General features: G+C 36.8%; 4 protein-coding genes and 1 pseudogene across 10 annotated transcripts; 3 read left to right on the forward strand and 2 right to left on the reverse strand.

Moving 5' to 3' along the window:
- The first annotated feature begins 1,954 nt into the window (after positions 1-1,954).
- Positions 1,955-4,796, forward strand: LOC104737552 (endoglucanase 17). Its single transcript, XM_010457750.3, has 6 exons — positions 1,955-2,449; positions 2,870-3,370; positions 3,464-3,625; positions 3,732-3,843; positions 3,965-4,128; positions 4,217-4,796. The coding sequence occupies exons 1-6, from the start codon at positions 2,174-2,176 to the stop codon at positions 4,547-4,549; spliced, it is 1,548 nt and encodes a 515-aa protein (XP_010456052.1). The 5' UTR covers positions 1,955-2,173; the 3' UTR covers positions 4,550-4,796.
- A 1,358-nt stretch (positions 4,797-6,154) lies between these two features.
- On the forward strand, positions 6,155-9,551 carry LOC147930002 (polyadenylate-binding protein-interacting protein 9-like; annotated as a pseudogene). The gene is made up of 7 exons (XR_015577732.1): positions 6,155-6,302; positions 6,689-6,750; positions 6,843-6,953; positions 7,047-7,326; positions 7,409-7,456; positions 7,784-7,849; positions 9,285-9,551. The product of XR_015577732.1 is annotated as a polyadenylate-binding protein-interacting protein 9-like (transcript).
- Positions 9,552-11,873: 2,322 nt separating this feature from the next.
- On the reverse strand, positions 11,874-16,064 carry LOC104737553 (sucrose synthase 3). Its single transcript, XM_010457751.3, has 13 exons — positions 15,608-16,064; positions 15,334-15,466; positions 14,903-15,247; positions 14,483-14,818; positions 14,311-14,406; positions 14,054-14,227; positions 13,838-13,954; positions 13,563-13,729; positions 13,248-13,472; positions 12,827-13,148; positions 12,480-12,724; positions 12,211-12,349; positions 11,874-12,122 (listed from the first exon to the last, which is right to left on the reverse strand). Exons 1-13 carry the CDS (start codon positions 15,703-15,705, stop codon positions 12,090-12,092), a joined length of 2,430 nt encoding a protein of 809 aa, XP_010456053.2. The 5' UTR covers positions 15,706-16,064; the 3' UTR covers positions 11,874-12,089.
- A 1,977-nt stretch (positions 16,065-18,041) lies between these two features.
- LOC104737554 (protein SEED AND ROOT HAIR PROTECTIVE PROTEIN) lies at positions 18,042-19,131 on the forward strand. Its single transcript, XM_010457752.2, has 2 exons — positions 18,042-18,271; positions 18,599-19,131. The coding sequence occupies exons 1-2, from the start codon at positions 18,097-18,099 to the stop codon at positions 18,919-18,921; spliced, it is 498 nt and encodes a 165-aa protein (XP_010456054.1). The 5' UTR covers positions 18,042-18,096; the 3' UTR covers positions 18,922-19,131.
- A 155-nt stretch (positions 19,132-19,286) lies between these two features.
- Positions 19,287-25,648, reverse strand: LOC104737555 (putative GTP diphosphokinase RSH1, chloroplastic). Of its 6 annotated transcripts, none has more exons than XR_015577909.1 (24): positions 25,274-25,648; positions 24,722-24,912; positions 24,344-24,523; positions 24,193-24,258; positions 23,954-24,046; positions 23,736-23,867; positions 23,547-23,648; positions 23,393-23,470; positions 23,219-23,290; positions 22,961-23,068; positions 22,682-22,779; positions 22,538-22,598; positions 22,358-22,420; positions 22,212-22,268; positions 22,028-22,129; positions 21,739-21,897; positions 21,502-21,646; positions 21,333-21,419; positions 21,169-21,240; positions 20,935-21,021; positions 20,378-20,849; positions 20,229-20,290; positions 19,869-19,937; positions 19,287-19,779 (listed from the first exon to the last, which is right to left on the reverse strand). XR_015577909.1 is itself a non-coding variant. In XM_010457756.3 (24 exons), exons 1-24 carry the CDS (start codon positions 25,296-25,298, stop codon positions 19,693-19,695), a joined length of 2,655 nt encoding a protein of 884 aa, XP_010456058.1. In that variant the 5' UTR covers positions 25,299-25,648; the 3' UTR covers positions 19,287-19,692. The 6 variants fall into 6 exon arrangements, 4 of the variants coding, with proteins under 4 accessions (XP_010456058.1, XP_010456056.1, XP_087337304.1 ...); XR_015577908.1 differs by having other exon boundaries at positions 22,358-22,423; XM_010457756.3 differs by having other exon boundaries at positions 21,502-21,633.
- Between the last annotated feature and the right edge of the window lie 669 nt (positions 25,649-26,317).

Genomic DNA, 26,317 nt, shown 5'->3' on the forward strand with positions numbered 1-26,317 from the left:
AGGATTTCTGATCCTGACCTCCATGAGAAGACTGGCTAGGTTTCTGCTTACCCTTTGCCTTCGACTTCGACCCTACCACGGTCCACTGCTCCTCAGAATGTCCTTGAGTCGAGGAAGACTCTTCCATTTCCAGAGAAGGAACACCACTATTCTTCCTCACTTCAGCACTCGTTTTTACCCAAGAAGTCACCAACTCTTGAGAAACATCATAGACAGGGTTGTCCTGATTCTTAACAGCCGTATCCACTGGAGGAGTACTGTGACTTCGAACCCTTGATTGCTTCTTGACCACCGGATGGTGGTTTAACACTCGAGCTAGAGACAGGCGCAGCCTGGGGAGGGACAGCCTGAACAGGGTTGACCGAGGTGACGGAGGGAACAACAACCTGATCAGACGCCAATCCTGATGCTAAAGGAACGGAGGACTTCGCAGTTGCAACACCCCCCGCGGAGAAGCCGACACTCTTCAGAGGACCACTTTTCTTCATAAGTGGGAGAGGGCAACGATTAATTAGATGCCCAAACTTCTCACAATTGCAACATTTAGGTGGCAACCTCGGATAAGAGACATTCACCTTCACCGAATTCATGAGCTCATCCCTAACAATGATAGTGATTGGCGGGGACTTTTCCAAGGAGATTTCAACTTTCACTTTTGTTTTACCCATGTAATAAGGGTCGAGTTTGGACTTCTCTGTGTGGAGCGGTTCACCTATCGCACTAGCAATAACGCTAATCCCGGATAGCGAGTATAACTGAGGAGGCACATTATGTAATACGGCCCAGGTTGGAACCGTTTTAAGTTCTTGAGCTTCCAAAGTTGCATCCAACGACCAGGGATACACATTGAAAGCACAATTACCAGCTTGCCAGTAACCGACTTGAAGAACCCATTCACGAGTTTTGACACAGGGAATAAGGATGAGGCAGGAGGTATCTGAGACTTGCCGAATGGTAATACTTCCAAACTTTCCCCAAACTGGGTTCAGATCTGAAAAAATCTTTGACGACGGAGGAATTAAACCGTGAAACTGAGCGACGATGTGACCTTTCCACTGGTCTGCTGACCGTAAAAGGACTGAGGCAGGGGCTTGAACGACGGGGATACCATCCTCCAAGAGCACTGGTGTTTCAATTTTGCGAAGATTCCGCAGGGAGGCCTTAAATCGTTCAGCATGAGAGGGTGCATCAGCGAAAGGAACCTGCTTTGGGATCGACGAGGGAGGGGGAGAGGCTTGAGCAGAGGCGAGAGAAGGAACAGAAACCGGATCTAGGGCTTGGGACGCTGGCGGAACTGGGGGATCTGGCGGATCTGACATGGTGTTTGACCGGGGAAAGAAGCAGAAAAGAAATTAGGAGGGAGAAAGGGGAAATATTCTCGGCGACCGGCGTGAAGCCGATCTCCGGTGGAGAAATCGCAAAGAAAACGCGAAATCGCCAAAAAAATCGGTAGCGTTCATCAACTCGCCACGTTGTCTCTAAACGAGTCTCTCACCTGATCTCCAACTTTCACCAACCGTCGAAACTTCATTTGTTGTAATGTTCTTATAAAAACTCATTGAAACCAAAGTTAACAAAGAAGAATAAACTGAAACACTTTTTTTTTTTTTTAACATAATTGAAAGGAAATATATTTTGAAATACAATGTTTTGTCATTTACATATAGTTCACAAGCGCCGAATCTTATCCATTTGTATTCAGAATATGAAATCTGATACAGAAATAAAATGAATCTTAGTCATATTACAAGTTAGATTGCGAATGGGTTTCCATCTCCCAAACGAGTAGAAACAAACATAAGTAATTAAGTACGGACATTGAGTTCTTCTTGAATATTTTCCAAAAAAACCCCTCAATTATATATTTATTCTGATTTTGGACAAAAACTATACAAATATTCTTTTTTTTCCCGCTCTCTCGGCTACATCTCTGACAAACCAAACCAAAAATCTCAGCTCTCTTTTAACCCATATGGGAAACACACAAAAAAAGAGTAGTCAAAAACTTTTTAACTTAGCCAGAGAGAGAGAGAGAGAGGTTAACCTTTATTTCCCTCTATAAAAAGCTGAGCCACTTCCTCTGTTTCCCACAAAGCAGCTTCTAAAATCTAATTCGTTGGTTGGTTAATAGAAGCAGCTCTCTCTTTCTCTTTCTTTCTCTTTAGAGATCGAAATGGCTCTTCTTCTGTTTTCTTCTTCTTCCAAAGCTTTCAGAGTCACCATTTTCCTCTCTTTCTTCTTCTTTCTCTGCAATGGCTTCTCCTCCTACTCTGCTTCTTCTTTTTACGCCACCCATCACCATCGTCACCACTTGGCCAAACACAACTACAAAGACGCTCTCACCAAATCAATCCTGTTCTTTGAAGGCCAAAGGTCTGGGAAACTTCCTCCTAACCAGAGAATGACTTGGAGAAAAGACTCTGGTCTCTCTGATGGCTCTGCGCTTCATGTAAACCACCTCAACTTTTCTCACTCTCTTCTCCTCTTTTTTTGGAGTTTTTTTGTTATTTGTGGAAATATGAAATGGGTTTGGTTGTTTACTGATAGATCTCAACAATGTAGGTTAAGTTTTGTATCAATATCATCAAAAGACTCAACCTTTATTCATGAGTTTACTGCATAGGAAAAAAAAAACAGAGGATAAAAAAGTTAGGGTTTTTTTTTTTTTTCCCTTTTCTCAAATCCCTAATTTTTTTCATAAATGGGTTTGCTAAGTTAGTGATAGATCTCAAAGATTCTCAACAATGTAGGTTAAAATCTGTATCACTATCGTGAAAAGATCAAACCTTTATTATATATGCTTTTAATCCCTCTGTTTCAAAAATATCTAATTTGTGTTAAAATTGGGGTTTTTGTTTTTGTTGATTAGGTGGACCTGGTTGGAGGATACTATGATGCAGGAGACAATATCAAGTTTGGATTCCCAATGGCATTCACAACCACAATGCTGTCATGGAGTGTAATTGAATTCGGTGGTCTCATGAAATCTGAACTACAAAACGCTAAAACAGCGATTCGTTGGGCTACTGATTACCTCCTCAAAGCCACTTCACATCCTGACACCATTTATGTTCAAGTTGGTGATGCTAACAAAGACCATTCTTGCTGGGAAAGACCAGAAGACATGGATACTGTGAGAAGCGTGTTTAAAGTTGACAAGAACACTCCTGGTTCTGATGTCGCCGCTGAAACCGCAGCAGCTCTAGCCGCAGCCGCTATTGTATTCAGGAAATCTGATCCTTCCTACTCCAAAGTTCTCCTTAAACGAGCCATCAGTGTCTTTGCATTTGCAGACAGATACAGAGGAACTTACAGTGCAGGGTTGAAACCTGACGTTTGTCCATTTTATTGCTCTTACTCTGGTTATCAGGTAATAAAAATGAGTTTCTTTTACATACATAATTTTCAGACTTTTGGATAAAGATTTGTAATTTTTAATGGATATTTTTTTTTTTTTTTGTAGGATGAGTTGTTGTGGGGAGCTGCTTGGTTACAGAAAGCTACAAAGAATCTTAAATATTTGAATTACATAAAAACTAATGGACAAATCCTTGGAGCTGCTGAGTATGACAACACTTTTGGTTGGGATAACAAGCATGCTGGTGCCAGAATTCTTCTTACAAAGGTTAAACTTTAATTAAAGAAATCTAATCTTTTTTGATTTATATAAACAAAAATAATTAATTAATTAAATGTGTGATTTTAATTTGTGCGTGTGTGTGTGTTTGAAGGCATTTTTGGTTCAGAATGTGAAGACACTACATGAGTACAAAGGTCATGCTGATAATTTCATCTGCTCTGTTATTCCTGGAGCTCCTTTCTCTTCTACTCAGTATACCCCAGGTTCTTGCATTTTACTCCCTCTTATTTTAACTTATTCTCATCTCTGCCCCCTTTATTCTCGTTAAACCCTTAAAAAATTACGAAATTAATTAACTTTGTTACCTATTTTACTGTTATGTAGGTGGATTATTATTTAAGATGGCAGACGCCAACATGCAATACGTGACGTCAACATCGTTCTTGCTCTTAACCTATGCTAAATACTTAACCTCCGCCAAAACCGTCGTCCATTGCGGTGGCTCCGTCTACACTCCTGGCCGCCTCCGCTCCATCGCCAAGAGACAGGTCCACTTCTAAAAAAAAATCTCTCATTTTAAATGAGTTTGTTGAAACATTTTTTTCATAATTATTTCTTGATTTAATTAATTAATAGGTGGATTATTTACTTGGAGACAACCCATTAAGAATGTCTTACATGGTTGGTTACGGTCCGAAATTCCCACGTCGAATCCACCACCGAGGCTCATCTTTACCTTGCGTTGCAAGCCACCCGGCCAAGATCCAATGCCACCAAGGGTTCGCAATCATGAACTCTCAATCTCCGAACCCTAATTTCCTTGTTGGTGCAGTCGTTGGTGGTCCGGACCAGCATGATCGCTTCCCGGACAAACGATCTGATTACGAGCAGTCCGAGCCGGCTACTTACATCAATGCACCACTAGTTGGAGCTCTTTCCTACTTTGCTCATGCTTATGGTCAACTCTAGCTGAAACAGTTGGCGTTAATTTAGAAATCATGAGTGTATTATTAGTAGTTCCAAGTAAAAATAAAAATGAAGGAAGCTATCTTTATTTTTATTTTTATGTTAATTTAGTATATAAGTATTGTGGAACGAAAATGAGATCACAAGAGGACATTGGTCTGAGAGATGGGTTTATTTGGTTCGTTATTATATAAACGTCAAGTGTAATCTTATCGTGGTTATTAAAATGTTATCGTCCTATTAATTATGATATCCATGTCGTTAATTTTGTATGTTTATGTGATTTTTATTTTTGGGGGACTGGATAGAATCTCCAGCTGTTTAGCGTTAAAATAGAGATGAGATTGGGATTTCTTGATTGGTTCCTAGTTACTCGGAGTGTTTAGTTAATAGACAAAACTCAAGAAAATCTTACAACATTGGTTTTTATAGGCAAGTAACTAACTTTTAGTTTTTTTCTTCTGTGTTTGTGTTAATAATCTCTTAATCAAACTTAAAAGAAGTAGGAGAACTCACATAAATTTTTTTATTAAAAGAAAAAAGATTTCACATAAAATGATCAAATTCGCTTCAGCTTGTAGTGGATGATTAATTATGAAAGGACAACATGCCATTAGTATATAATTTAACAGCTCAAGTGGAATTTCGAGTTCCGGAATTTATTGGTTTTATTAAACAATTTCCTAAAAAGACATCGAGATTCTAAGAAAATGTTTATATAAACGTGACTAGGAGAATAAAAGTTTAAACTGAAAAAGAAAAAATAAAATTGCAATACGTCTGACAAAGATTTTAAGTTTCACCACATACCTCATTCTCATAAATGTGTTTTATTTGTCTGACGAAAAAATGTCTAGTAACTTTTTGCATCGAAACAATGTTATTCGAGTGAATTTGTTTTTGTTTTCTTTTTTATTGGCCAAGAAATTTATATTTTTAAGAACAAAGAGAAAATATAAATAAAATAGAAAAGTGTAAAGAATAATAATAAAAAAGAGTGATGATTGATGTTTATTAACTGCATTGGAAGAATCATTTTCCACGACACGGGAAGCGAGCAATTGACCAGAGAGAGAGAGAAGAAATGGTGTCCTTTGTGGATTTGGTTCATTAGTAAAGTCAATTAAAGCTGCATATGTCACTCTTCTCTTCTGTCAGTTTTTTTTTTTTTTTTTTCGATTTCTATGTTATATTACCCACGCATCAATTGTTTATCTCGATATTTACCTGTAAATGTGAAAAGGAACTTAGACCCATAATGTCTCGTTTATGCTTTTAGTTTTAGTTAGACTATCCTCATCGGCACAATTATGTTGTTTCTTAGTTTGTTTCTTAGGGGTAGATAATATTAATTATTGAAACCTAAGCTAAGAAATGCAAGATTCGTTTCTTATTTTAGGATTGCAAGAAACGTCTCTTGCTGGACAAGTGTCACAAAATCAGTGGGTCGAGTTTTATTTGGGACGAAGGGGTTTAATTTTTTTTTTCATCTCTCTTTCACTTTCCTTTTTTCTCTTTTCTCTCTCTCTCTCTCTCTCTCTCTCTCTCTCGAGACTTTTCGCGATTTCAGCTTGAATCTCTTCTTCCTTCGATTCCGGAAACTGATTGCTTCTCTTCCAGTTGATTCCCACGGCTATTGGACTAGGATTTGGCCGCGATTTGGTTCCGGTGAAGCAGGGGGCATGTGATTCCGGTGGTGAGCGATCCGTCGAAACCCTAATATTTGGGGAAGATTCAAGCCATTCGATTTGTTCAGGTAATTGTTCTTGCATGTCTAGTAATTGTTATTTGTTTATTTGAAAATTGTCTCAATTTTAATTTAATTATGTCTTTTGTTTGTGAGACAATTTCGGTTGATCTGGGAAACTTAGATTAATTTTCGGTGAAGTGTTTGTAACACTTCTTAATCTCCTCATCTTATTATTCACTGATGAAGTTGTTGTTGGTGAATTTTGATTAATCTCTTTGTTAGATTCTCATAATAGGTTGAATTGGGTTTGTGTATCTGAAACCGATTGAATCAAAGTTTCTTCCTTTACGTTTTGGATGCCAAGGAGTTTTTCCCTTCTTACTACAACCCTAAGAAGAACAATCAGGTTGGGAAACCTAATCAATTTCTCTCTGCTAACGATTTTGCTACAGCCAAGAAGCAATCAGGTGAAGAATTTGAATCTGATGCCAAGAAGGATGATAATACCAGGAAGGTAAAAATAATTCTGTTTGTTGTTAAAGCTTTAAACTTTGGTTAAATGTGCTTGCTTTATATTCTGTTTTATTGATGTTTTTGTTATTACAGAGAAGAAACAATTATAGCCAAGGGAGGAGGAGGTTGACTGGGAGGATTTCTAAGGCTCAAAGATAGGATAGTATTAGAAGAACAGTGTATGTTTCTGACATTGACCAGAGTGTAAGTTTTTATTAGTACTCTCTGTTAAGGTTGTGTGGAACGGATTCTAGTTAAGTTGCATCAATGTATAACAAATCTGTTTTGTGATTTTAGGTGACTGAGGAGGGTCTTGCTGCCTTGTTTAGTAACTGTGGACAAGTAAGCTTTAAATTAATGTTTGTTATATATCTTTCAACTTAAAATATAGTATTTTTTAGGTTGTGTGACAAAAAGCTCTATAGGGATACTGATCAGAAGTTATACTAATCATTTTGGTTTCAGTTTTGAGTTTTGAATTTTACTTTGGATATCTACTGTGTTTTGGTTAATTCAGTCAGAAGATGAAAGGGAGATGTGCACAAGGACAATCTACTGCACAAATATCGACAAGAAGGTAAATGCTGAACTATCTACATAGAATGTATACATAATTTTATTACTGTCTCCTGTTTAAAGATTTTTTCCTACGAGTGCAGGTTTCTCAAGCTGATGTGAGAACCTTCTTTGAGTCTGCATGTGGTGAGGTCAGAACAGAACCTATACTACCTCATCTCTCTCTCTTATTTGTATAATTAACCTGAAATTTTCTTCTAAGGAGTGAATGTGATGATTAACTTGTTAGATTCTCATAATAGGTTGAATTGGGTTTGTGTATCTGAAACCGATTGAATCAACTCTTTTCTCTCCTATCACATTGTAAGTTGGTTGTTGGTTGTTGTGTCTTTAATGAATCTTTACACAGTTGGTATTAGTTAAGACTCATGTACTTGTAGTTATGCTTTAATGGATGTCATGTCTTTACATAGTTACTAAAACCATTTCTTGTTTCTTGTTTTGTGAGTTTCTTTTAGTTGAGCTCAAACCAATCACAATTAAGGCGACAAGGAAACAACATTTCAACCAAATCTCCGAAAGAGGTAAATATACACCTAACTTGTTTATATTTAAATTGATTGCTTTGTTTGTTTGGTAGTTTCTTTTTTCGGATAGTGAGTTATAGCATGTCATATCAGATTTGTGCTCCTATGTGTACTTCTTTGTGACTAGGTAGTAATTATTCTTAATTGGTGGTTGTTCTTTCATTAATGGAAGTGACTAGGTTGTGTATTCATTGTGTGTTTGGTGTCGAGAATTAATTGTAACTCCAATATGCTTCACTTTAAAAACTAAGCTTTTCTTGATCTTAAACCACAAACCCGAGTATCTTCCAACCATAAACCATTCTTCGTTTCTACACCTCTCAAGCATAAACCACTCTTCTTTTCTTCTTTGCTACTATGGAGTCAGACCATGAGCTAAACCAGTCCACAAATTTTGTGGGACTTATGAATAGTCAAACCATTTCTTTTGATTCCCTCTACCCAAATATACCTACTCTGTCGTCTCCACTTCCTCTCTTTAGTTCCCAAGTCAGTTCCGCAGCTTCCCCAAGTGAAGACACAACACCTTCCCCAAGTCAGTTCCGTAGGGAGAGAAGGAAATGGACACCTTCTGATGACCGGATTCTCATTAGCGGGTGGTTAAACACCAGCAAGGATGCTGTGAAAGGCAATGATCAGAAGGGCAAGACCTTCTGGAATAGGGTTGCTAAGTATTTTTCAGATAGTCCTCTTTCTGATGGCAATGAGAAGATAGGGCCAGTTCAGTGTAAACAGAGATGGTCTAAGATCCAAGATACGGTGGGGAAGTTTTGTGGAACATATGCTGCTGCGGTAAGGGCTAAAACTAGTGGTCAGAATGAAGATGATATACTGAGGACAGCATATGATATGTACTATAACATTTATCAGAAAAAATTCGTTCTTGAGCATTGTTGGTTAGAGTTACGCTACGACCAGAAATGGTGTGAGAGTGTTAATGGTAAAGCACCTGAAGTAACCAACAGGAAAAGACTCTTTGATGATCCTACACAAGCTTCAGCTTCTCAGACCGGCGGTAATATAGATGAGCCAACAAACACAAGGCCTATTGGCAGAGACGCAAGTAAGGCCAAACAGAGGAAGACTCATACAGAAGCGAAAGAAGAGAAGGCTTTGAAGGAGTACCAAGGCATGTGGGAAATCAAGAGGGAAGAATTGCTGCTGAAAGAGAGATTGTCAAAAATGCAAATTCTTGACAGTTTGCTGGCCAAAACTGGACCGCTTACTCCGAAAGAAGAAGCTATGAAAGAGAAGCTGCTTGACTTAGTGGATGATTAGTATTGTTGAGTCTTGTTGAGTCTTGTTGTGTCTTGTTGAGTCTTGTTGTGTCTTGTTGTGTAACGGATGTCTAATTATAATTATAAGTTGATGTTTTATGTGTACTGCTTATCTGTCTATTAATTTCTTAATTATAATTTGCTTTTGTTAACAGAACAAGGAACACATGGGGCGATATAGGAACAAGGAACACATGGGGCGATATAGGAACAAGGAACAAGGAACACATGAGCGAGATCAAACACTTGAAGAGAGTGTGTTATTATGTTTGATTGTTGTGTTATGTCTGATTATGTTTAAGTAGGACAGTTCTCATATATCTTGTGACTCGTACTTGTTTTTCCCATGTGTATGGTGTTGTTTAATTTTGTTTGATACTCGGTCAGCTGTTCCCATGTGAAGGATCACATGAACTTGTTTTTTTCCTACACAAGAATACAACAAGGATCACAAGATATATGAGAACAAAAAAAACAAACACAAAAATACAACATATAAAATTACAACCAAGTCTCACGGGAGAAGAGAATCACAAGCTACACAATTTAGTTTTATATATACACAACTCTTCTACTCATTCATATCATTCACATCTTTTCTACTCATTCACATCTCTTCTACTCTTCTAAAGTAATTTAAATTTTTTATTCAATGGGTTCTTCTTCTCATTCACATTTTAATTTTGCAAAGGATGATGATCCACTTTTTGAGTCCTATTTTGCAAATTTTTTTGATAACCATGATATTCATGGACAACATTTTGTGAAAAAGAAAAAGAAACGAGAATTCATTGAAAGAAACCGGGAAGAAGGCCACAACCGTTTGTGGAATGATTATTTCAGTGAATCTCCGACATATCCTCCCCATGTATTCCGACGACGTTTTAGAATGAACAAGCCATTATTCTTGCGTATTGTCGACCGTCTTACTGCAGAAGATCCTTATTTCCGACAAAGAAGAGACGCCACAGGAAGGCTTGGTCTTTCTCCGATCCAAAAATGTACTGCAGCAATTAGGCTACTAGCATATGGTGGCGGGTGTGATACGGTGGACGAATATGTCCGACTTGGTGAAACAACTGCTCGAAAATGTTTGCAACATTTTGTCAGTGGAGTTGTCAATTTCTTTGGCGATGAATATCTAAGAAGACCCACACCAGAGGATCTTCAGAGATTACTATATGTTGCAGAAGAACGTGGATTTCCCGGGATGGTTGGAAGCATCGACTGTATGCATTGGGTTTGGAAGAATTGCCCAACAGCTTGGAAAGGCATGTATACACGAGGATCCGGCAAACCAACAATTGTTTTAGAGGCGGTCGCGTCGTATGATCTCTGGATATGGCACGCGTTTTTTGGGTCTCCAGGTACTTTTAACGATATCAATGTTCTTGATCGATCTCCTGTCTTTGATGATATACTTTATGGTCAAGCTCCACAAGTTACTTACTACGTTAACGGCAGAGAGTACAATTTGACTTACTATCTGACAGACGGTATTTATCCAAAATGGCCAACGTTTATTCAATCCATACCACTACCACAGACTCCAAAAGCATCTTTATTTGCTGACCGCCAAGAAAGCTACCGAAAAGATGTTGAGCGTGCGTTCGGTGTCCTACAAGCTAGATTCGCGGTCATTAAAAATCCATGTCTTTTATGGGATAAAGACCAAGTGGGATTGATTATGAGGGCGTGTATCATACTCCACAATATGATTGTCGAAAATGAACGAGATGGATACAGTCAAGCTGAGGTTTCTGATTTCCCACAAGCAGAGGGTGTGGATCTTTCATATTCTATCAATATGAATTCAAATATTAGCAACGTGTTGAATGGTCAAATAATAATCCGTGATAGAGAAGTGCATGACCAATTGAAACTTGATTTAATTGAACATTTGTGGACTAAATTTGGATATTAATTATGTTTCATGTTTTAATTAAATATGTTTCTATATTTTATTTCATGGTGTGTTTTATGTTTTTGTTTTTTAATGTTTTGTGTAATAATTTAAAATGTTGTATGTTATTTTATGTTTTTCTTAATAAAATATGTTTCTTTGATATATAAAATAATTTTGAATATTTTAAGATATTAATTATTATTTTACTATATTTATTATTAAGAAACCCTTAAATTTGGTTCTACCAATAATCAACAAAATTTTCCTTAACTCTTAGCAAAGTTTCTTCTCTTTTTTTTCTTATTAAATATGCCTTAAGAAACAACTAAGAAACTAAACCAATGAGGATAGTCTTATGCATCCAGTCAAATCTCTAACCAGCATTTTTGTACCAAATCGTCTTTTGCTAAAGAGAAGAATGTTGTGAACTTCAACAAATCTCTCCGTTCATAAAAAGTAAATTCCACGTTTTAAAGCTTCACTTTCGTTTCACAGACAATTCTGAATAAACATTTTTAAAAATATTTTGTTTCTAGCTTTCATATTTATGGTCAGAAATAAAACAAAAGTTATTGGACGACCAAGTTGTAATAAGATAGAGATTTTAATGTTTAGAGTCTAGTTTTATAGTATAAATCATATTAATTTGATAATTTCTTTCGGACTGAGGTATGGAGGTAGTGTGAATTATTTTCAGAATTATGAGGTCTATATATATGTATATATATACATTTTACTATTTTAAACATCTTAAGAAAATGTTGGAATCGATCTAGTTATTTTGCTTTGAAAACGAATTAGATGTGAAATGAAAGCTCCGTCGAAGACTTTCTTGGTGTAAGATACAAACTTCACGTGAGTTTTATTCAACATGTCAGTCCACACATACATGACACAACACAAACGTACCACGAACACAAACAAGTTCTCCATCCAACAAATCTTCTTTTTCATACATACAAGACAGTAAGACACAACATAGGTTACATAGCCGAATTTATTCATCTTTTATTATTTTTTTACACCCCAACAGTTCATCCTACGCGGAACTGGGTCAATCATCGGTGGTTAAAGGAACAGTTTTCACCTGAAACAAAGACAACAAACCATGAGATCCTTGAGAGCTTATATAGATGGAACTAGCTAGAATAAAGAAAGTGTTTGTGAGTTGTGACCAAGTCGCGGAATTTGAGAATGTAGAACATTTCAAGGTATCTCCGAGTCTCACGACGCTCCAATTTCGATACGTATTTCCAGAAACCATACACACCAGCAAGTGTCATCAATCTCTCTGAGTATATCTTCCATGTGTACCTACACAAAAAACCATATTAAGCACGCTTAAATGAGAGAGATTCATGGTTAACTGAGAGAGATTCATTGTTAATAGTGTGTTGTTGTTGTTCTGCCTTACAACTACGCTTTGCTTTTAGTGTTTTGTTACCTCTCGTATATCCTTTGGAGCCCACCATCTGACACATTTTTCCAATGGTTTGGATCTTCCTTACAACGTTCAAAGAAGTCAGCCATTATGTTACCCGCTTGCTCCGGATGGTATGGATCGATATGGAAACCCGAGAGCCCATGCTCGATGATTTCTGCTGGACCACCATGACAAGTTGCGAAAGTCGGAAGCCCACAAGTCATTGCTTCCACTACCGTAAGCCCAAACGCCTCGTAGAACGCAGGCTATATATACAAAACAGGTCACTTTAATAACGGTTAGCTCTTAAACCAAACCAAACCGAATAAACGATATAATCAAACTGAAAAAATTGAATGCCAAGTTACCTGAGCAAAAGCACCTCTTGAATCGGCGATGTAGCGGTAAAGCTCACCATTACGAGCTCGGTTAGTCTGAGCCGTTATCCAACGAAACTGTCCATCAAGCTTGTATTTTTTCATAAGGTTATGCATTTTCTCAATCTCTGCGATTTCTTCTCTGTCTTTGGACTTGTTCACATCAATGTTACCAGCTATTACAACCAGATTAACCAGCTCCCTCAACTTTGTGTTCTTGCAGTACATCTCAACCAAACCAGAGATGTTCTTCACTTTGTCCAGCCTCGCCATAGAAAAGAGTATTGGCTTTGATCGATCACTCAATGTACCACTGCAAACACACAACTCAACATCCAACCGGAAGATTTGGTTTTCGGTTATGAATTTTCAAAACAAATTTAATAACAGAATACCAAATACTGTAACTTACACATGCTCATCAGTCTGATCAGGGCTATAGAGCATGTCCTCTATGGAACCATGTAAAGCTGTGAGTCTCTTGGTTTCTTCAGAAAACGGGAAATAGATGGTCATGTCCGCGCCAGGCGAGACAATGTTGAACTTAGGATCAAACACATCAACGCCGTGTACTACTCTGTATAGCCCGGGTAGCGTAAAAGCCCCATGGCTTTCATATTGACCGACCGTGTTCTTCCTGATAAAAGTAATACAATATTAGTATTGCCGACGGAAACCTGAAAAACAAAAAAAACACTTCTCGATATAATATTATCAAGTCACTTACGTTCCTGCGATTTCTTGGTAAGTGCTTGTGATGATGAAATCTGCCTTGTTCATTGCGATTAGATCAGCTGTGAATTGACAAGAGAAATGATACTTGTTGTCGAAATCTTTCCAGTAAATGTCTGAATCTGGATACTTGGTTTTCTCCAGAGCATGTGCAATAGTACACTGTTCATACACACACAAAAAAAAGCAAAGAAACCAAATCTGTGATGTTCCTTTCCATAGACGAAAAAACATAACAATCATATATTTGAAAAAACGTGAAGCTCTGACCTGTGTCACACCCATTTTATGTGCCATTAACGATGCAACAAGGTTTCCATCACTATAGTTACCAATGATAAAATCGGGTACACCTTGCAATTCACCAACAATCTCACTTGCTGCATCCTTTTTTTTGTTTTTTGTTTTTAAAGAAAGAAATATCAGTTACATTCTTTTTCTTACACAACAAGTAAACAAAACTTAAGAAAGCTAAGAGTTTCAAACCTGAGCATAGTTCTCTAGATAAGGCCATACGTCGAATCTTGAAATCCATTTATGAAGGATCCCTTTATCAGACCTAAAAGGAACCCGGAGAATATGAGTATGTTCTGTTCCGCTGACTCTCTCTAATCGCTGGTTACATGTAGTTCCTTTAGCATCCGGTATCAACCTCGTTACCTTGAAAAATGTAGTCCACAAACACAGTTTAACATCTTGAGACCATTAAACATTAATAATCATAAAAAAAAATATATACTTACAATAAGAATCCTTGGAGTTATATCCAAACCCTGTCTCTTTATTCTCAACAGCATCTCCGTCTCAAGGGCTCGAACTTGGTCTAGAATATAGACAACCTGAAACATCGAAGAATCTTGAAAGCTAATCGAAATCTGAAAAACAGATTAACAACTAACGGTTTAAGGGGAGTACTTGTCCACCAGTGTCAGGTAAGCCTAAGACATTGGCTTGCCCAAAGTATCCATGTGGAGATAAGACCACAACGTTGAAAACCATCGGTACCATCCCAAGAAACTTCTCCAAGGACGAAGGATCGGGCGCTTGAAGAATATCAGAGAGAAGATGCATCATCTCGAGTACTCGCACTGCTGTATCTCCCCATCCTTTCTCAAAACCCATCCCTTGAAGCGAATATTCAAATTCCAAGAACGGAGTTTCTTCTGGAAGCTTAGAGATATGATCTTCTGCTTTACTAAGTTGGCTTTCAAGCCTAGATATGCTTTGAATCCGATCATTCAACATCAATGGCTGCACACACACGAAATAAAAAGTTCACATTTTGTTTACCAAATCCAACTTTTTGATAAGCAACAAAATATAAAGAAGACTTACATGACCCTTGTACTTATGAACTCTTAGGAAATCAAGTAGAGGCTCCAAGCAATCTTTGTTACGGAACATTACAGAAGACAAGTGACGGTTCAGAAACTGAACTCCATTACCAATGGAATACGAACGAGAAGGACGCGGCACGTTTGCGTTAAAGGGCTCGAAATCAAGCTCAAGACGAAAAGGGTCAGTAGTAGGTCCATCAACGAGTTCTTCTTTGAAACAAAGATACTCAGAGACTGTTAATTGTTCAACACTTAGCTCGAAGACGTTAACACGAACATATTCCCAAACACCAGGTCTTGGTCTAACGGCTAAGGCAACAAAAGGTGGCACAACTATAGCTTCCTATAACACAATTAGAAACGAATCATTCTGAAACTAAAATGTTTAGTTTCTTGATGATTTGAATAAGAAGGAGATGCTTTTGTTACCATTGCTGATTTAAGGATTTCTCCGAAGGGACCATCAGAGAGACTCTTCTTCGTTTCATCGTCTCCGATTACAGATTCGAGTTCGTCGATTAAGTTATGCGGCTGAAGTATCCCTTTTCCCTGATCCACATACCTTCACAAAATACAAACCAATAAGCAAATTAAGTTGAAAGGGTTGAGATTTCCCAAGAAAGAAACGAACTTTCCAGGGGGAAATAAGAATTTTCCCGGAAAACAAAAACAGGGGAATCAGCTCAGAATCTTGACGAAGAACCTGGAGAGAAGAGCGACGAGTTCGTTGCGATGAGCGGAGAGCGTGTCTTGCACGCGATCCCTAGTGCTTAGAACCCTAGTGAGCTTAGGGTTTGCCATGAATATTCAGATATCCCAAAAAACCCCAGATTCCAAAAGAATCGAGAAAAAGTTTTGATTTTTCCGCTTTGTTTGATCAAACCGAATCACCAAAGATAGCTATTGAAATAATCACTGTTTCATTGATAAAGAGGATTAAAAAGCAGGATGATTCTGGAATTTTAGAGGACAAAGAGACAAAGAGACGTGTTTGATCTTCTCTGTTTCTTGATACTGTTGTTTTTTTTCTGCTACGAGGAGTGACGTGTTGGGGTTAAAAGCAGAGTACACATGTGACTGTTATATAATGTGTATGTATTTTTATAGTTTGAGGGGGAATAGTAAAGCAGTGGAAAGCTCCGCCGACGTCTGTTGGGGTTAAAAGCAGAGTACACGTGTGACTGTGTTATATAGAGTGTATGTATTTTTATAGTTTGAGGGGGAATAGTAAAGCAGTGGAAAGCTCTGCCGACGTCTCTTAGGGTTAAAAGCAGAGTACACATGTTGTGAGGGAAACAGCTAAAATCAATTTCAACTATTTGCCCAGTACTTTTTTGTACCTAAATTTTAACATCATGCAAATAACAACCTAAATTGTATTAAAATTTAAATTTGCTATCTAAACTATATAAAATATTATTAATTTTAATTTTTCTTCGAACAATGATAAATCAGAGTTTAATGATGTTTAGTCAGACAGTCTGTGACTTCAAAATAGCACTGAGATTTACCAAAACTACGTCGTTTTGATTATTTTTAGGTTTTTTATAGCAAGAAATGACCAAAAATGAAGTCTCACAACACACCCAAAACCGGACTCTAATACTCCATTTTTTTGTCAAACGCTTTGTTTTTTACCACAACACACCTAAAAATGACCAAATAACTTAGTTTTGGTCATTCCCAATGCCATGTGGATGCCACAGATCGTCTGACTCAATATCGTTAAATTCTGATTTAACATTGTTCGAACAAAGGTTGAAATTGATAATATTTTATATAATTTAGGTTAGCAAATTTGAATTTTAATATATTTTAAATTGTTATTTACAGTATGTTGAAGTTTAGGTATAAAAAAAGGTCTGGTAAATAGTTGAAGTTGATTTTGACCGATTTCCCCTGTTATGACTGTTGCTCTCTTCTTTGAAAGCGGACAACTGGTGCTCTGTTTTCTCGCCACGTATAAATATTTTGGAATTTAATATAAAATAAATGAAAGTAACCGTTCAAATAATTATTTTAAAGTAATTTCTAAATTTTATTGTATCCAAAGAAATATTAGAAAAAAAAAAAGAAGAAATCAAAATGTGATTGAGGCTGAGGAATGTTAAAACAGGCTTTATTGGCCCAAAACATCGAAAGCCCACAGTTTATCAAGCTTGGTCCAATTAGTCTTATTGGTAATGTGTGTCGTTAGTGAAAAGAGATGGTCTGAAGTCTGAACTGAAGTAACCAGGAGTTGAACCACTTTAGGTACAATAGACAAACAAAGTAACTAATGTAGCAAAATGGTTTAGAATGCACATGAGGTAAGAGGTTGGAAGTTTGGATGACTTTCTTGTAAACATTTTGGCAATCTTTTGCGCTCACTGATTTTTTTTGCATCGGTGCATGTAAATTATAACCCTTTATTTATAGAAGCTGATAAACCAAGGAAAGAAACCAACAAAAATCAGGTTACAAACAATATAGTATATCACTAACGTCAAGTTATTAGAAGCATGTGAGCAGGGCCGCCCCAAGTTAATATGCTGCATAAAGTAAAAAAGTATAATTAACAAAAACAAAAAAAAAGGTTTTTGGCCCACTATTAAAAACAAGTTGAAAAAAGTTTGCAAGAAGGAAGATTTGGGAGTCAAACTCGTAATGCTATGAGAGCTTTTTGTAAAAATTAAAATGATGCCCTTATTTTCTTTTATAGAGATTTGATACCTAACACCATTCACCTGTTTTAGCCTAGGGTTGGGACTGCATGTAAGTCATAATTTATTTAGACTTGGGTTCAAAAATTTAGAAACGGAAAGCATTAGCATCTTATATCATATTTCGGGATATTTTTTTGTCTATCCATAATATGCAATGGAACTTGAAACCGTCCGTCTTCAGAATTGGTAATCCACACACAGAGTATAATGCGACTCACGTCGGGACAATAACACTATTGTATGCCGTGCATACACGTTCTTATTACAAGTTTTCTTTTTTGGTTTTAATGTTTTATTAATACATATTTGCTCGCTTTCTTATTGATACGAATAAATTAATGTACACTAAGCCAATACTTTAATTAGAAAACTAACCTTCTTTGTCAACGCAATTAACCTATAAAACCCCTGGAATCAGTTTTCAAAAAATTTCACTTGCTTAAACAACATATAAGCAAAGCAAGCAAAAAAAAAAAGAGAGGAGGAAATGGCTTTCTCACGCATCTCATATGCTGCTTCTCTCGTAGTCTTCTCATCTCTAATCATATCCTCAGTTGCTTATTACGGCAATGAAGCCGACCCAGAGACCGGAAAATTGATTCCGATCGCTGTTGAGGGGGTCATCATGTGCAGGTCAGGTGGCAAAAGTTACCCAATCCAAGGTACGTAATATAACTTTATTTTTTTCTTATTCAAACAAATATAACTTCTTTAGAATTACCAATAGGAATTGGTCTTATGGTACCAGAACATTAGAGTATATACAGAAAGGTATACCTAGTATGGTTGCGGATTCAAATTATCATATCACGTTTGCAAGTAATCGTATTATCTCTTTACTTTATAGCTAAAGTTTTAAAACCATGATACAGCGGTTTTTGCGTTAGTTAACACATCTTTTAAAATATATATATATATTTTTGCTTCTTTTTCGTTATTACGTACGAAAAGATTATCATTTAATTATGGCATTGTTTATTTTACGACAGGTGCAACGGCAAGAATTGCATGTGTGAAGACTGATGCATACGGGAAAGAGATAGTTCCAATATCGATAATGAGCAGCAAAACCGATGCCAAAGGTTACTTCTTCGCCACGATATTCCCTTCGCAGCTTCGTGCAGGAAGGACCGTGACCAGATGCAAAGCTTACCTTTACCAATCTCCAATCGCTGACTGCGATTTCCCGACCGATGTGAACAAAGGTGTTAGAGGCCAGTCGTTGAGCAAGTACCGTGTTCTTGAAGACAAGAGCTTCAAGCTTTACTGGGCTGGTCCTTTCTTCTACACCTCTGAACCTACTTACTACTAATTATGATCATTTGATTGAACATGAAATTTGAACGTGTCCATGCGATGGGAGAATCTTTTCGTTTTGTTTGATTTCGTCGTAAAACGTTTGTTCGAAAATGAAAATGAGCTAACAGTTTGTTTTCTTTGTTTTTATTTCATGTCGTATGACTGTTTCATGTATCTTATATTTTATAATTGGATTCGTTTTATATAATCACCTAATTGCTTATTTTGACTTGCCTAAATTGTGATCAAACTTCTGTTAAATTTCATGGCTATAATTATAAATATGGTATTGTTGAGAACTGCCCTTACTTTTTTAATTTGGATCACTTCGTTGGAAAAATGAAGAAAACAAAAACAAAGTACAAATTATATAAACAGTTTTGGGAAATGCATCCGCTTTTTTTTTTTTTTTTTTTTTTTTTTTTTTTTTTATCTTCTTCTATGTGCAAGTATAGGTTTTACAGGAGTATCTACATATTACATCGTATGTTCAGAATCACTCTTTTTTGGTCTTTATATACAATGACCTTGATTTATTGAACATAACCACATCTAAAAGAATTTGACTCTCTTTTTTCTTGTTTGTTCTTTTTTTTTCCAAAACAAAGTGATATATATTGTCAAGAATATTATAAGAGCTCTCTACCTCTACTTGGAGCAACCAGACTCTCTCTTCTTCAGTTTGCTTATTTTTCCAGTGAACATGACAAAACTTCACGGCCAAGAACGTGAGTCCTTTAGCTTTAACACTCAAGAACTTGAGCATCACCTTAGTCCTTTAGCTTTAACAATCTGTTGATTTTGGCCAGCTACAACCACTCGACCATCCCAACACACCCAAGATTAGATCCACCTTAGCGCAAACACTAACCTGGGAGTTGCATATCCACAGAGACACGGGTTAGTGCTTAGTCACTGAAGGTCCAAAAAAGAGAGTTTAGAACATTAAGGACATATTACCAAACTTTCAACGTTTGCTTCTATTTGAAGCAACATTACCGCTAATCCTCTTCCTCTGTCAATCTCGGCCTGCAATAAACCATAAGCTTTGTGAGATGAGTCGTTGGAAACTATAAAAGGTTCAGAAGTAAGTTAATACTTCGTCCGTTTCAAAATATAAGATGTTTTAGCCAAAGCAAGCATAATAAGAAATGTTTACTTTTAAAAAGTTTAACCAATCAAAAACAAGACTGCATAAAATAAATAATAAGAAAATATAAAAGTAGTCTAAAAGTTGCCTCAAAAATTGAAAACATGAAACAAGCAAAAACCTCTAAAACATCCTATATTATGAAATGGAGGGAGTATTAAGGCACGCACCACACAAGAACATACTACGATGCCTTCAGCTGCAAGGACTGTTGTAACCTCTGCGATTATGCCTGCCAAATTGTAACAAACAGTTCTGATTTTCCTTTCGAGTTGTTGGGATCATCAATCACGACAACAAGAAATCAATGATTACATACCTTTGCGATCCATGGACACTACACATAACCATTCGATGGAGTGACCTTCGAGATGATGCCATGAGGCAATTTTACTGTCTCGCCAACTGTCTAAGCCAGGCAACACTTCTTTATAAGCAGGGATGTTAGCAGGAAAAATCTTGGCAATTCCATCTCCTGGTAGGAGGAACTCTGGCTCATCCAAACTCGACTTTTTTATTGCTTTGTTGTGTTTTCCATTCACCTTTGGGACCCAAACGCTTCCATTTTGAGACGTGGGTGTTGTATCTCTACCTTTTTCTTGTGACGTATCTCTGCTTTTGTCTTGTGACTGGAATTGCTTAACATTGACGAGGATTTTCTCCCACCATTGTAGGCTCTTTCTTGAATCTTCTGTGAGATCTTCCACATCGCTATCAGAGTCTGCCACAAAGTCATTGACTTGATCTTGCGTAATTTCGGCTGCACATTGTGCAGCTTGCTCCCTTAGGAACTGAAACAAGATGAAAGACATGAAGAATTAGTAATACTGTAATAGTAAGCCAATAAGCATAAAGTGGCGAATTCCAATAACATACCCTCATAATCTTGTGTCTAGCACTTCTTGTTTTGGCATGTTGCAACCACTGTTTATGTCTCTGGAATGCAGATTTACTTGAGAGGGCCTGTGATGTGGCAATAATAATAAACATGAGAGCTAGTGAAAGTGAAACCTAGGTACTAGAGCTGATGAAGCCAAACACAATTTCCCTACGCAGGACCAAAAGAAAAGGAGAAATGAAAAGCAAATGCATAAGAGAAAAGGTACAAACGTTGTAGGTGACAATCTCCACGACCGCAGCATTCTCAAGAACGTGCGTTGGAGAAACAAGATTACCATTGACCTGCAATGTCAAGCCATTAAGTATCCTTAAAGTCTAGTCCAGTTGTTATTTTAAAGATGCCATGGAATGAACAACAGGAATGAAAAAAATACCTTTGCTGCTACCATCTTGTTTCCAATTTCCGTGTGAATCAGATAAGCGTAGTCAACAACGGTGGCCCCTTTCGGGAGGTTCTTTATCTGCAAATAGAATACCAAAGCAATTAAGTAAACGCGAGGAGAATTTGATGATGTTTATGAGGCATCGAGGATTAGTTCTTACCTCTCCTCTAGGTGTGAATACAAACACACGACTACCTAAAAGATCTCTCGTAATGGTATCCACAAATTCTCTAGAGCTCATGTTACCCACAAACTCCTCTTGCCATTCCCTTATTGCATTGAGCCACCCAACCTGGAATAATAAACTGTCATAACTAACATCATACTGGGAAGGCAAAAAAGAAAATATCACTGCCTACATCTAGCAGTATTACTTCTGAGTATGGTCAGTAAATACCCTGAGTGCAAAATCTGCATTGTTGAGGCAACCCGTCTTCCCCCTTGAATTTCTACCTAAAGGAATCGCATTTCCAACTAATCCAGCAGAAAGAGCCTTGCCGTTATAGTAAACAGCAATGCCCCTTTCAGCAATCAAGTCCATCTCCTCAGTTCTGATCTGCAGAGAAAAATGTAGACTTACCCAATTAAATCGGCCTGAATTTCCCCATGCTTAACTCTTTGAAAGAAAAAAACAACTTAATGGGAATTTTCTAAAAAATGTGATGAAATAGTAATATCTCAAATACCTGAACCTCCAGTCGAAACATACTCTCGTACAAGAACGGAATCACAGTAGTATGGAGGCTCTGGTAGCCATTAGGCTTTGGGGTTGCAATGTAATCTTTTACCTGTAATAAAAAGGTCAGACATGCTCAGCAGACATAATGTAGTGAAAATTTATCCTGAAAATACAGAAGATCAGATACTTACAGTTCGGGGAATAGGTTTCCAGATCTCATGGACTAGCCCAAGAACGTGATAGCATATCTGCATTGACGACAGAGTAAGAAAGCTAAGTGAAACACCAGAACAAATCGGAACAAAAGATACCCACTTCCTTTTCATTGGGGTTTCACCTGTTGTGGACTGCACAAAGGCCCGACCCCCACAGAAGGTTTTGGCTTTACAACAATCCGTAACTGCTAAAATAATCAAGATACAAGAAGTAACGTGTTAACAATCATATTAAGCTCACAGATGGAAGTTCTGAATTTAAAACCTTTGGTACAACTTGGAGACGGGAGTACAACACAAACCTGAGCAATCTGGTTATAATCATTAATTGATCCTTTCGATTTAAGCGCAGCTTTATATATGCTGCAGGTAGATATACGAGACTTCAGATGCTATAGAAAAGGATAGGTTACATAGTAAAATGAAGTAGTCGTTTATGAATTTACCTGTAAGTTTCCTTGCAAACAGATCGAACATCAGTATTCACAGTCACAAGGTCCAGAAACTGATCATCTTCAATCTTTTTCACCAAAATTCTGTTTGCCTAAGATACATAGTAGGACTCTGTGAATGCAGATGAACTAAATAAACTCCCAGATAAATTTACAGTTCAGAAGGTCAGAGAGCGTGCATGTTGATAATAAACATCCTTCTCTAAGCTCCTTTTCTTTTTAAACCAATATTTTGGCAGTATAAGCTAAAACGCGATAATGAGTTGATATTACCTCAGTGAGTTCTTTTTCATGCTCTTTATAGAGGTTAGCGATCCTGCTTGTGACTCTATCATAATCCTCAGCACTAACGTACATGAAAGATAGATTTTCCAATTCAGACTGCAAAATAACCACCACAGAACTCAGAATGCCATAGGACACAATAACTGAGACAATTATGTTTCGTATACAGACAAACAATTTAACCTTTATGGCATAATATTGTAATACGAATTATAGCAAGCGAAAACAATACGTAAATTTTTGTACCTTTATGGAATACATTCCAAGCAATTTCGCTAGAGGTGCAAAGACCTGCAAAGTCTCCCCTGCAATGCTGGACTGGACGAAACTCACAAATTCATTAGTTATCCTAAATGAAACATAGAGCTGACTAGCTGAGAGCTGGCTCGGTAACAAATCTAAATTACTTGAAGGAATCACCTGCTTATGCGGAGGCATGTGGCAGAGAGTTCGCATATTATGCAACCGGTCAGCTAGCTTGACGATAATGACGCGGACCTGGAATGAAGCAGTTAGGTTTGCTGATGAATAATATAACAACACCAACTGATACAGAATTTTAAGAGACTAAAACCTCGTCCGTCATTGCCAAAAACATCTGCCGCAAATCATCAGCTTTTACATCTTGTATTGATTCACTATCTGTTTTACACTTTAACTTTCCCAGTTTTGACACCTTAAAAGGGAAAAAGCTTCTATTAATAATGAACTTCATGGCAAAGGAAGCGTGGAATAATATTTCAGCAAACACACATAGGCAGACCTTGGTCTCCCCTTCTACAATGTGACGCACAGTTGCACCAAACTCTTCTTCTATCTTCTCAAAAGTAATGAAATTTGTATCTTCAACTGTGTCATGGAGTAATCCAGCAACAATAGACTCCCAATCCAGTTCCTAAACAAGTACAAAAGTAACTTATTAAGCTTTCCATCTAATCTTGATGTGAATCCATATTCACAACGACGTATCATGGAACTCACAAGTTCCCCAAGGATACAAGCAACTGCGACCGGATGTATAATGAATGGTTCCCCACTACGTCTCTTTTGACCATGATGTGCCTCAAACGCTAACTGCACAAACCTTTCTTACTGAATTAAGAAATGAAAACCAGAAAACTGAAATAAAATTCAGTAATAAGATGTCGAAGGGGAAATCGTATAGGAATGTAGTTGACAGAAGCCTTTGAAATATAAAAGCAACTTATATATCATCATACCTTAAGGCCCTTTCGAACAAATTCTAGTTCTTTACAGGGTAAGTAAGATATTGATGGGAAAAGGTCCTGCAGATATAACCATCAATTAAAAAGATTGAGAGTATCATTCGAATAAAGTGAAAATGATAAAGAAGAGGGCAGTATATCTTACCTCCCACAATGTTTCGACGGTAACATCATCGGATGCACCAGAAGATTCAGCTGATACGCAATACAGTTCCCATCTTTTATGACTTCCACAAGATAATCTGGACTTCAAGAGATTTCTCACATTTACAAAGTAAGGAGCCTCAGAAAAGCCTACTTCAGATTCATACCTCTGCCAGGCGCACTGCATTATCCAAAGGAGTTACCATAAGGAACCTCAAAAACAGATAGCAAATACTCCCAACATGGCAACATAAACAAGGTGATCATGCAAAAAATCAGTAGAAGACACAGTTCTGGAGCTTGATATATACATTCAAAGATACTCTTTAACACCCTGCTACATAATAAACAGAAAGCAATAGAAAAGTACAATACTTACAGATTTCATTCTGGTCGTTCTTCCATTTATGCCGCATGAATACAAAGAAGAAACAGGTGGATGAGCAGTGCTAGCTAGAAAACCAGTTAACGCTCTTGGAGCTTTCCAAGCACAGGAGAGAGCATTGCAGTCGCTTCTTGCATTCCCGTCTCCTTTGGTTAGATTACATATGTTCACACATTCCACAGACACTGCATTGCACACACACATAATCAAATCAGTAAACCCAAAACAGAACCAGCTAAAAAAGGATAAAAGTAGTAGATTCATGAAGTCAAAGCCAACTAATTGTTAACAAAAACCAACTAGGTGCCAGTCATGGAAAACGGCACATGAACTTACTCAAAAGAAGCCACTAGTCTATAAACCTAATCACCTCAAAATTCAAACTTTCTCCCTCCGAGCACATATACAAAACAAGAAGCTTTTGCAAATTCAATTGGATAGCTAATAAAATCACAGTCCTAAGGGGGAAATTAGCTCTCTTGAATCCAATTCGGATAATAGAGGAAACAAAAAAAAAAAAAAAGAGAGAGAGAGAAGAAAACGTACCGGACATGGAAGAAGCAGAAGTCATTGCTAATGAGGCAAAGCAATCCAACTAAATCGATCCACCATTTGATTGATTTCGAACAAAGAATTTTCAAAATCTACAGACTCCGAAATCGCAGAGAAGGGAGATTGGTATAATAAACTCTTTTTTTTTTTGGAAGAAGAGGCGTGTTCAAAAAGATAGTATAGGGGAAGAAATTTGAAAAGATAGAGGAGAGAGAGAGAGACGCACACAGTGATGTGAAGAGGAAGAGAAAGAGGAAGAGGAGGAAGAAGAGAACGAGAGAGAGAGAGATATAGGCCACACAATTGCCGTCCGATATACAAAAAGCCAGAAAAACAAAACACAAAAATAAGATATTATTTTTTCCCTTTGTGGTGGTCAAAGATTATTGTATATTTATTCTCCCTTTGTGTTAAAATACTTTTTTTTTTTTTTAAGTCATACTATATAGATTAGGATTATGAATTATATTAAATGACCTCCTTAGTTAACATGTTTTATTTAGTTCATTGAGATATACTTGTAAATTTTAAGTTATAAGAATTAACACTTTTAACGAACATAAAATTTACTACATTTTAACTTTTTGAATGTAAAATATAAATGAATGGAAAATACTTGATGATTAATTCTAATTCTAATTATTTTGTAAGCATAGTTATGTGGTTGTCAAAATTAAATCATCATAAAATTTAGTAATACAATTATTGGTTATTATTTTATTCATCAATTATTATATTAATAAAAATATTTACTTTCTTGACTTTACTGATATTTTTAGATAATTTTGGAGTTTCGTCAAGATAAAAACGATAAACTCATATCGTCACAATTGATAGTTACTAGACAAAAATTAATCAAATTTAGTATTGAAAACAACATGGAATTTCATTTTTTTCATCGTTTACTAAATTATATATGATTAGTTAGTTGTCTATTTGTTTTTTCATATCTTTAATGTTTTGATGAGGTATCAACTCTTATATCCTATTTCAAGTAATGAATGATATCATATTTTTCTGTAATTGTATTTTATTAGG

This window comes from Camelina sativa, chromosome 13 (genome assembly GCF_030686135.1).
Source record: "Camelina sativa cultivar CO46 ecotype springtype chromosome 13, ASM3068613v1".
NCBI lineage: Eukaryota > Viridiplantae > Streptophyta > Magnoliopsida > Brassicales > Brassicaceae > Camelina > Camelina sativa.